The 11,874-nt window shown below is 40.4% G+C and overlaps 1 protein-coding gene across 1 annotated transcript in view; it reads right to left on the bottom strand.

Moving 5' to 3' along the window:
* Positions 1–2,255: 2,255 nt before the first annotated feature.
* Positions 2,256–11,874, bottom strand: part of USP32 (ubiquitin specific peptidase 32) — a 157,231-nt gene continuing 147,612 nt past the window's right edge. The window contains exons 18-24 of the mRNA XM_018568541.1: positions 10,258–10,339; positions 8,329–8,403; positions 7,241–7,379; positions 5,418–5,523; positions 4,541–4,714; positions 3,084–3,258; positions 2,256–2,461 (exon numbers count right to left, since the gene is read on the bottom strand). Coding sequence (XP_018424043.1) covers positions 2,256–2,461; positions 3,084–3,258; positions 4,541–4,714; positions 5,418–5,523; positions 7,241–7,379; positions 8,329–8,403; positions 10,258–10,339 — 957 coding nt within the window. The remainder of the gene's footprint in view (positions 2,462–3,083; positions 3,259–4,540; positions 4,715–5,417; positions 5,524–7,240; positions 7,380–8,328; positions 8,404–10,257; positions 10,340–11,874) is intronic.

Raw genomic sequence — 11,874 nt, 5'->3', positions numbered from 1 at the left:
CAAAAAATTTAAAAAAGGCCTCAGTCATGAAGGGGTTAATGAATCATGGAGAACTCTGTAGCTGGACTGCAAGACTAGGAGGTGGGTTTAGCACTGAACAGTGACAGTCACTGATGGCTGGTTGTTCTGGATTATTACCCACCAGGACCAGCTGGAGCCCCTATTATGGAGTTTGAAAACAGCACTTATAACTAAAGTGCTTAACAATTCTCTTAAAGGAGAACTATGACATGAGTGATTTCCACTCACGTCATAGTTCTAAGCCGACCTGTGACAATGAGACTGTCACAGGTCGGCTCAGTAGATCGGGAGGTGAGAGAAAACATACCGGGTTCCCTCACCTCTCGATCCTGTCACGGCTCTCTGCCGTGACAGGGGGAGGGGCTGGATTCCCCTCTCCCCGCTCCGATCTGCCAGCGCTGACTGGCGGAACGGACGGGGGAGGGGGCGGGTACAGCTGGCTCTGCCTCTAGATAGGCAGAGCCAGCTGTCACGCAGCTGGGCGGATCCCGTCATCTAAGTCGGGATCCGCTCCAGGTGCGGCATCTCAGTATACCGCGAGCTGTAGCTCGCGGTATACTGAGCTTAGGGTGACGGGAGGACGCTAGTTTGTGTCCTCCTGTTACCCTAAGGAGAACTATGGGGAAAAACACTGACCCCATAGTTCTCCTTTAAGGACAATGGATTTCATGTCAGAGAATTGTTTACCATTAACACCACAACACCATTAAAATGACAATTTTTTGTTTTCCTAATTTTTTATTCTTACATAGAACATGTCACATTACCTTTTAAAAGACCTGAGTTTGCATGCCTTCATAGGAATCAACACTTCAGTGAAGAATTTGTTATTCAGTTACACAAGAATTGGTCAAACGTCTGAATACTTGTAAAACCCAGCTATCCCTCCCAATATATTTCTAGGTTCTGAAGAGTAAGAATTTCTACACATTATAGCTGGAATGCTCCTCAGCATCCTCACGTCTATACACTTGTATAGAGCATTGCTTCTTAAAGTGTGGGTCGCGACCCCATATAGGGTCCCACAAGTGAACAGGGGGGTCGCGATCTGAGTCCCCGGCCAGGACCGCCATCAGGGAGGTACAGCCGGTACTTGTGTGAGGGGCCCACATTTCCGTTGAATGTGCAGTGTACTGTAGTTTTTAAGGTCGTAACCCCCCCCTGTGCACTTGGTACCTTCCTGAGCATGTGCATGCAGGAAGGTTTTTTTTTTAGGAGGAGAGAGACACCGACTGACGCTAGGGGAGGGGGGGAAACACCGACCAACGTTAAGGGAAAGAGGGGGGAGACACCGTCCGATGCTGGGGTCCCCTAAAAATTTCCTCGGCCAAAAAGGGGTCACAAGTGGAGAAAGAAAAAGAAGGCCTGGTATAGAGCATGATGACACAAGGATTCTTAGACTGCTGCAAGAGGAGGAGAGATGCTCCAGGGACTGGTCTAGAAACAAGCCGACTCGAAGGTTCAGGAGAGTATAACTTTTTTAGCACCTAGACAAATTTACATTCTGTCACATGATAGTAAATGGAATCTGGACAGTGAAAAAAACGGCATACATTTAGCACTAGGTGTAGTGTCAACAGTTCATGCAACCAGGTAAATCTGAAGTGCTATTAAAACTACAAGTACATTTTAAATTAAAGCCCGCTATAGTTTTAAATTTTTAAAAAATAAAGTAGAAAGAAAAAAAAAAGCCCATTGAAGTCTGCATTCTGCCTGCTAGCAAAATCACAGTTATGATCTCTGTATACATTACTTCTCTCTTGGCTGGCTAGGCACTGCACCTGAGCTGTGCTACAGTTGTCTGTACATTAGCTCTTGTACAACCTTAGAAGTCTATGGAGTTGACTACTGAAGGAACAGTATTGCATCCATCCAGCTAATGGAGACGAGATTAAAAAAGAGAGCAGTGCTGTGGGTCTGCAGGTTGGTGGAATGCTGGCTCTGATTTAAGTTTTTATTTTTTTATATTAACCCTAGGGTGTTACTAGCGTGGGCATGCAGGGCCTTTACTAAAATTGTATTCATAATTTGAGCTTTACTTTTAGAATGTAAACTAAAGAAAGCTGATTACTAAAACTGGTTCTAGTTTACTGCATAAAGCAGGAGCAGTTGAGGTTGCATGTGTAGAACCTCAAAGGCTGAGCTAGACTATCATAGGCTTTTGTAGTGCTGGAGCCACAGTTTAAATTGTTCATTCCACTTTTGGTTTCCACACATTAGTAAAGCTTTACATGTTAGGCCTTTTTGCTACAACTGTGCATGGCGTACACCCGGTTATAGTCCTTTACCTTAATATTAGATCCATGTACTTCTGCCAAGAGAATCTGTTCAGGTTTCAAGCCACAGAGTTCACTAAGTTGTTTCTTCAGGCCTGTGTACTTTTCATCCATGTTGAGCCTTAAGCCGTACCGAACAGGAGTTGTGCCATCCAATTTAATTACTTAAAAATAAAATAAACGGACCAATGTTAGCTTTAGTTTAAAAAATAAAATGTTTAAATCTGTCTGTAAGCTGAATTTGTTTTCTTTACTGAATAATAAAAAGGAAGAAGAAAATATTTTATAATCGCTATAAAAACAAACATAACCACCACAAAAATCAGCATTAACTCTCACCTACTGACCTTATATCACAGTGTGAATATGACAAACAAGGCAACTATGTCCAATATCTATTATATAGTTGACCATCATTAGATTCACAATGCTTTTATATTTTTAGATCAACATGTGTCCAAATGGAACCCTAATGACTTTAACATAACGTGCATTAATATTCTGCTATCCTTAGAAGATTAATCATTCAACTTTAAAATCGTACCAGTAAATGAGAGAACATGATTGGTGCGTCTGTGGATTTTATGCATCAAGAGACATATCATGGAATGAAAAACTCTTAAGAGTACCATGGGTAATAAATCAGTAACAAAAGGTATGCCTTCTACAGTGTGCTCTCCCCATTTGTGACCTGCATAGCCTCCACAACGATGTTTTTTTTTTTTTATAGCGCCAAGAAATGCAACCAGATAATGGTAAAGAAATAGTATTTGTATTTTCACAAACCTGTGATCTCCAGATGCATGTAGCTGTCCATAGGAAGAGGCAACGAAAGGAAGTTGAACGGGTCAAATCGGACACTCACATGCCCACAGGTCTTACATTTGACTTGCGATCTTAGTTGTCCATGAAACAAGTCCACAACTATGGACCTGTTTCTTCTCAAGTGATTGTCCCAAGCCTGAAAAGCACAGGAATTGGCTGAGTTAAATATATTAGATGTAAAACTTTAATGTACAATGTTTATGGGCTATATTAATGCCCTGGCCCACTGGCAATTAAATGTCTGGAAACATGTTTTACTTTCTCAGACATATAGCTTGCTCCTGGGCAGACTGCTGTAAAAAGCACGACAAATAGGGTTTTAAAATGAGAAATATATTTCTTTCAGTTAATTTGGCTTAACGCAAAAAGCTTATGAAATGCTCCTGGTTATTTGGGAAAATACAAACATGCAAAACATGTTTGTATTTTCTCAAGGAACAAACAAAAGATCTGAATGCTGAATCATTTAGCCAGAAGCAAAAATGTATAAAACAAAATCACTTTTAAACTCAACTGGTAACCTCTGGAATTCTGACTGTACAGCTGTGGCACCATAAATTCCGATAGAGGGAATTTAAATGATAGATTAAGATACTTAGAAGTACCATCCTAATTTTTCTCTAACAGGAAAGAAAACTGCAAAAAAAAAACAAACAACTGAGTTTACAACATTTCCCCGCTATATAAAAATAATAGTACCACATTTGTCCTTACAGTTCTCCTATATTAGTGACTACAGTCACTGGGACAGCAAGTGATGGGAAATGTTCCCCAGTGGCAACACAGCGAACTATAAAATCTGACAGCGGCTATGACCCTTCCCCCGCCAAACAAACTTAGGATCTGTTATATGTATCATGTATTTATACTGTGGCTGGCAACTACAGGTTTTTCACATGGATAAATACTGTTATCTGCATCAGTTATCCATACAGGAAGAGACCACAACAGCTTCTCTCCGCCTACAACTGTATGGGAATCCAAAAGCAGCTTTAAATAATAGGTCGTATTGGTTTTTTTACAACGGGCGGACGGCAAGAGGTTAAAGGCGGTAATATGAAGGCCAAATGCACCTGCCAAAGAATTCTGCATGATCTCAGAAGCATCTCACACCGATGTCAAAAGCAAGCTCACTGGCATCAAAACAGGCTCGAATACTGACCAAATATTATAGTCTGTATTGTGTAAATGAACACCGACTAACAATAAATATAGTACAGACATTAAAACATGACTAGAAATCAACTTTTACTGAGTCGACATCAACAGGCTTTAAGAATACGTGTCATAATTGAGATACTAATGACCCTTCTGTCCAGATACATATTCTGCACATATTTTGCTGCAAGCACATACTATAAAATGTATGAATGGGTTATGTTAGGCAACTAACAAATTAATATTCCACAAAGACTTACCTCTGCAGCAACTTCCCAGTCAGGTCGGCCATCACTGTCCTTGAGCTCGACATATGGCTTATCATGGACTCTATTAAGATCTTCATGAAGACCATCCAGAAGAAAAGCAAGAAGTTCTTGGGAGTCTTGCTGCTGGAAGCCATTGAACCGGGGGGCATATTTTGCTATTGTCCACTGTAGAAGCATGAATATGATAAAGGAAAGGAGTCAGGGACAAGCTCATATAAATCAGTTATAAAAAATAAATTTAAAAAAATAATTTTATTTATTCCACTTCCATGATAACCATTTTAATTGTATAACGTTATATCACTCATGTCTCTACTCATACATTTTGATACCGTTATGTGTACTCTTATTTAATAAATACATGTAAATAAAAATGTATTGAATGAGAAAAAAAACTATTTTATTCATTTCTATGTTACTAGTAAAATTACTAAATACACAATTATTTCATATATGTACTTGACAGGATTTCAATAAAAAAAATATGTCTCTAAGCATCTATTAAACCGGAAAGTAAAGATGGCAATAGCTAGTAGAGATCTCTTATCTCTTTATTGGTCTGATAATATATTGATTAACATAATTTGACAAAAGTTTTTTGTTATAGAAGGGCAGGCAGTTGGTATAGAAAGTTGGCATAGCCCTGGCACAGTAGCACAAGAGGCAGAAAGCAAAGCCAATACTATAACACTTCAGTGAAATGTCAACGGACAGTTATATCCACTTAGCAATGTAACTTTGTTACGGGAGCCAGGAGGGGACATTACTTTGGAAGTATTGTGTGGGGACCCTACTTTGAAAGACCAAGAACTTGCACAAAGGTCACATCATTATTTCCAGTAAACAAACATTTAGCTACAAGTCTTACCCTTAATTTAAGGGGAGCCACATTCTTCTGAGTTCCGCTCCACAGCTCTTGAACCAAATCACCATAACACTTAGCCATATGTCCTTTCATGCCTATGGGGTTTGTTCTAAGGTATAAAAAATACATTAAGACACACAATGTAACTATCTCTCCTCGCATTACTGCTACACTCCAGAAAATTTTGATTTGCTTCTTTTAAACATACAACACTATTCTGATTAACTCACAAATAGGAGATTTAAAAATAAAATGAAAACTACATAACCTAAAATAGTATTAGTTTATGTTAACCTGGGTCTTCTGTATTGTAAATGTAATGTAAGTACTTAACATTAAACGGGAACTTCACCCACCAATTTAATGTCTCCCAAAACAGTTACATTAAAGGCATGTCAATTGTACGTGGCCAGTCATATAGCCACTTTGTGACGGGACGTACACTGTACGTCTCCCGTCACGAAGGGGTTAAGATAAGTCAACTTCAGTGTGCTTATTTCAGCTCTCAACCAAACTTCCAAGCCCTCAAGTGGCTGGTGTCATAGCTGATCACATGTGTAGTACCATGGCAACTGCAATCTAAATAGAGGCTAAGATGTCACCTTCCATGGCTATAAGGGATAGGCGGGTAGTATAGTTGCACTTTAAAATACAGTCACTGAAAGTTTACGCTAGGTGGTTAGAAACAATGTTCCAAAGAAATAAATTAGGTAGTTCCTTTTAGATTTGATCATAGACTGGACTGAAAGAGGACAAGCACAGTTTTCTACTTTTTTGTCACAAACCTCGTTCTTGGTTTTACCTGCTGGTGGCATTGTGTTCCACCCGCAGGTGTTGCTATGAAGCCGATATTTGAAGTCCCAGTCCTGCCATGTTTCAAGCCCAATTTGTCTAGTGCAGGAGTAGGCAACCTTGGCACTCCAGTTGTGGTGAAACCACACATCCCAGCATGCCTCTGAAAGTCATGTCTGTGGGTCGTGCAATACCTCATGGGAGTTGTATTTCAACAACAGCTGGAGTGCCAAGGTTTCCTACCCTATATAGTGTATGTGGTCTGATCTTAGTTTTTATTGTTTACTGTATTCTTTGGTTACTTGCACTAGTATTATTACACGTCAAGTACCGTATATACTCGAGTATAAGCCGAGTTTTTCAGCCCATTTTTTTGGCTGAAAAGTGCCCCCCTCGGCTTATACTCGAGTCAGCGTGCTCTGGTGTCCCTTTTTAAAAAAGTCAGCGGGCTCTGACTTGAGTCAGCGGGCTCTAGGTACGCTGGTCACGTTCTAAGTATGGGGTGCCGAATCCACGGTTGATCTGTACTCACCTCTCCGCCGGCTTCCGGGTCTTCCGTCGGAGATCCGGTGACGTCACGGACATCGACGTCACCGGACTCCTCCCCCCCTCCCCGAGTGGCTCTGTCGGCTATTGAAGGGAAGGGGGGAGGAGTTTTTTTTGTGGTAAAATTAGGTACCTCGGCTTATATTCGGGACGGCTTATACTCGAGTATATACGGTATTACTGGATGCTATTTTGTTGCCTGCTGTGTTCCACCAGTTGGCATTATTTGTTGCATTTTCACTATTGGTCATTTAACACCTTTTACATTAATTCCTTTGTATGCATTCTTAGCTGTGGTTTTAATTCTGGTTAGAGCCGGTCAGCAAATATTCTTTGTACACCCCACAAGGACATTTTCAGACCAAAAATTTGACCACAGGCAAAGGGCAAACAATTCTAATCTGACACCAAATGGACTGGCAAAGTGGATATATTTGCAGTTTCTGATGTATCTGCACACAAGATTTATTAATATTAAACACAAGTACCTGTTTAGTTCATACAGATGTCTCCCTGAGATAAAGTATTTTGTTAGAGGCTGAGTGTTACTGACACATTGGATACTGGAGTTCATAAAGCAAGTATTTCCCAGGTTGCTGAGTCCTGTTGCTCCCTTTTCAGTGGGAACTAGAAAAAAAAAAAAAAAAAGGAAACCATAAGGATAGCATATCAGCTACTTAGAGGCAAACATTGCACTACACAATTTGTATTCTGTTTTTAGTAAAAACATTAACGGAAACAGCTAGTTTTCCCCTTCACTGAAACAGCAGGAAGCATGCCTGCCTTTCAACAAAGACAAATGGTAGGGGGTCTACTTGTTTAACTTTAATGTCTGTTGTGGGGGGCAGTGACATTTCTCAAATTAAATTAATTACAGAGAGAGAAACATGATGTGATGAAAATCAATAAGCATCTAGGGATAAAAGGGGAATCCCAACAACTGAAAGGTTTTAACAGACAGAAGCTGCTTCCTATTTAATGGTAAAAAGCATTAAAGTGACATTAAACCCTCGGATTTTTTAACATAAACCAATACTGTAATCCATGGTAGTTTCCCTTCTCTTTGCTGCTCTTCCTTTTAAATCCTCATGTCTTCTCATGCTTAGGGAGAACTTCCCTTTTCAGCTCAGGGCCTCTTCCTGTAGTGCTGGCTCAGGTTACAAGCCTATACAAACGTATACACAGACACTGTGTATCCATTCCTGAGACAAGGCAGTCTGCTGCAAAACAGAAGTTCTGCCCAGCATGAGAAGACATGAGGATTTAAAAGGAAGAGCAGCAAAGAGAAGGGAAACAACCATGCATTACAGTAAGGCACACATTACAGTATTGGTTTATGTTAAAAAATCTGAGGGTTTAATGTCACTTTAAATCCCTTTAACTCCTCATTACTTCAAATATCAAATGTGGCTTTAAAAATGCAGCTACAGATAGGGAGAGTCATATCACTGGTAATAACATTAATATTACTAAGAACAACACATTAGTTTCAGTTTGCGAAAACCACTTTGGTTATCTCACTTCATACTTTTCAATCAAGCCCAATGATATAGCTCCATTCAATTCACAGACTTACCTTTATGTCTATCTATTTTACTGCTGTTTGCAATAAATGACATTTCTTCAGGCCAGCTCATGTCTTTGTTGCGAACTGAAAACAAAAAACAAAACAGCGGATACATATAATGTTTACATTTACAATATAGCAAAAGAGTGTCCTGCACAATGAACATCAGCAATTTAGAAATTATGGTAAAAAAGGCATATATAGTGTAATTAATAAGTATATATAGTCAAACAATCCTGTTTATTAGGTGGTAACCACATCCCAAAAGAACTTAAAACTACATCGTACACAAATTTAAATGGGACTTTCAAGGTACCATGGGTATACAGCCACATTAAGTCTAGGGCTGCAACAACTAATCGATTTAATTGATAATGGGAATCATTGTTGATGATCCTCAATATTGTTTAGTTGATCCTTTGATTAGTTGTTACGTGGGCTCTGTGTCCCTTCCGATCCCTGCTGCTCCTAGTGGGGATGGGAGGGGACACAGACCCCTGTAGCTGGTGTCAAACTCCAAACCGCACTCTCCCCTTTCCCCCACTCCGTTCTCCCCTACTCTGGGAGCCACTGCATGCCGTGGTCTGTGTACCCTTCCATGTCCGCTGCTCTTGCCGCCTGTATCGGCAGAGGCAGCAGGGATAGAACGAGACACAGATCGCTGCAACTGACACTCAGCGGGGAGAAGAAACCTCTGTGCCTCTGCATTTCCCCGCTCTGCCCCGATGCCTTCCTCTGCTCCCCCATGCCCCCTGTTCCTACCTATTGCCGGCTTGCTCCCATCCAGCACCTGGGATCAATAGCCAGCCTGATATTAGCCACTTTAAATTGCAGTAGTCAATAGCAGGCTGGCTATTGCACCCTCCCATTGCCTGCTGTCAGTCAGCAGAGGAGGATCTGAAGGAGAACTTTCTGATTGTGAAAAAGCCAGCCTGCTATTGGCTTTTGAAATGCACTACAATCTCAATACAAATTATTAAAGTAAACTAAACGAGAGATTGTGGTTACATAGTTACATAGTATTTGAGGTTGAATAAAGACATACATCCATCAAGTCCAACCTATATAGGGCCATGTATCATCTCATTCTTAGGAGTACTTGTACCCCTGTATATTACGGTTCCTCAGGAAATCATCCAAAAGTTTCTTGAACAATTCCACACTCTTAGCTGAAATCACTGCTGGTGGCAGTAAGTTCCAGACCCTAACTGCTCTTACTGTGAAGAACCCCCTTCGCCCCTTGTGCTGGAATTCTTTTCCCACCAATTTTAGGTGGTGGCCTCTAGTTTTTGTAATGGAGTTAATCCTAAAGAGTTTGTTGCTAATGTTGCTGTCACCATTGCGGGAGTCCTTTGCGGGAGAGAGCTTGGAGTAGTGGCTACTTTACAACACACATAGGGATCATGGGGAACAAAAGTAGCACCTTCCAGAAGGAAGGCACATTACCAGCATGAATTCAGAGATGATTTGAGGATCTACAGCTGAGTGATACACAAAGAAGATACATTTTTATTAATAGTTGGAGTACTTGAATGCATTTTTAAGATTTAACTCCTGAGTTTAGTGTCACTTTAAAGCAACAAAGTAAATAGCAGCTGCATAAAAGATAATCTAACACATACAACATTGAAAGGAAACACAGTTTCAAAACTCTTACAAAAGTCAAGGAATTTCAGGTATTCAAGTACCTTTACTATTAACAAATATGTGTCTTATTTGTGCATCATTGAGCTGTAGATTCTCAAATAATCTTCGAGTTGGTGTGGACACTGTCCTTCCTTCTGGAAGGAGGCTACTTTTGTAATAGGATGGATGCTACTTTTACTATAAGACATTTGGGTTTGTAAATCTAGCTATAAATACATAACCTGTAATTGGGTACATTTACAATTGCCAATGCGACAACAAAAGAGCAAATTACAATTTCACAAAGTTTACCTTCTATTACCAAGTGCTGCTCATCCTGGATTTTGAGATATTCTAGTCTATGGTCTTCATCGTCCAAGAGAGTGAGGTAGTTCTAATGAAAGAAGTAAATAAGTGCATGAGCGTTTCAGATTAAAAGGAGTGATGTTTGATATGGTATATATGATATACAAGTATATATATATCTCAAGGCTAGAACACTATTGTCTACAACCCTATATTGTTAAAAACAAAAACACTACTGAAGAAATAAAACGAGTAAAACAAGCATTTGATCCCCTACCAATCAACAATAATTCTGGCTCCCACAGACTGGCTATGTGGTAACACAGATTATTCCTGTCAATTTAAGAAGGTGCTCCTAACGACAACTCGTTATGTAAATAAAAGACAGAGAATCTTGCTTCCATTCAAACCTCACCACCATGGGCAAGACCAAAGAGCTGTCAAAGGACGTTGGGGACATATGTAGATATATGTAGATCTGCACAAGGCTGGAATGGGCTACAAGACTATAAGCTTGGTGAGAAGGAAACAACTTTTGGAGTGATTATTCGCAAATGGAAGGAATACAAAATAACCATCAATCGCCCTCTGCCTGGAGCTCCATGCAACATTTCGTCTAATGGGGTAAAGATGATCATGAGAGAAGTGAGGGATCAGCCCAGAACTAAACAGGAGGAGCTTGTGAATGATCTCAAGGCAGTTGGGACCACAGTCATCAAAGAAACCATTGGTAACACAATACACCGCCATGGATTGAGATGCTGCAGCACCCACAAGGCCCCCCTTCTCAAGAAGGCACATGTACAGGCCCATCTGAAGTTTGCCAATGAACATCTAAATGATTCAGAGAAGGATTGGGAAAGTGCTCTGGTCAGGTGAGACCAAAATTGAGCTCTTTGGCATAAACTCGACTCGCCGTGTTTGGAGGAAGAAAAATGCTGACTACGACCCTAAGAACACCATCAGTACAGTCAAGCACGGAGGTGGAAACATTATGCTTTGGGGCTGTTTCTCTGCTATAGGCACAGGCCGACTTTGCCGCAATGAGGAGCCAATGGATTGGGCCATGTATTGTAAAATCTTGGATGAGAACCTCCTTCCCTCAGCCAGAACACTGAAGATGGGTCGTGGATGGGTCTTTCAGCATGACAATGACCCAAAACACACCGCCAAGGCAACAAAGCGGTGGCTCAAGAAGAACAACATTAAGGTCATAGAGCGGCCTAGCCAGTCTCCAGACCTTAATCCTATAGAAAATTTATGGAGGGAGCTGAAACTTCGAGCTGCCAAGCGACAGCCAACAAACCTTAAGGATTTAGAGAAGATCTGTAAAGAAGAGGGGACCAAAATCCCTCATGAGATTGTGCTTGCCAACAAAGGTTTCTCCACAAGTACTAAGTCATATTTTGCTGGGGGATCAAATACTTATTTTACTCACTGAACTGCAACTCAATTTATAACAATTGTATCATGTGTTTTTTTCTGGATTTTTGGTTGATATTCTGTCTCGATCATTTAAAATTAAATAAAATTTAAATACACCTATGATAAAAATTATAGACCTTTCATTTCTTTGTAAGGGGGCAAACTTACAAAATCTGCAGGGGATCAAATAATTATTTT

Source organism: Nanorana parkeri, unplaced genomic scaffold, assembly GCF_000935625.1.
Source record: "Nanorana parkeri isolate BGI_ZX_2015 unplaced genomic scaffold, ASM93562v1 scaffold1204, whole genome shotgun sequence".
Classification (NCBI taxonomy): domain Eukaryota; kingdom Metazoa; phylum Chordata; class Amphibia; order Anura; family Dicroglossidae; genus Nanorana; species Nanorana parkeri.
Note: the sequence above shows the minus strand (reverse complement) of the source record. Positions and strands in the feature narration are given on the sequence as shown.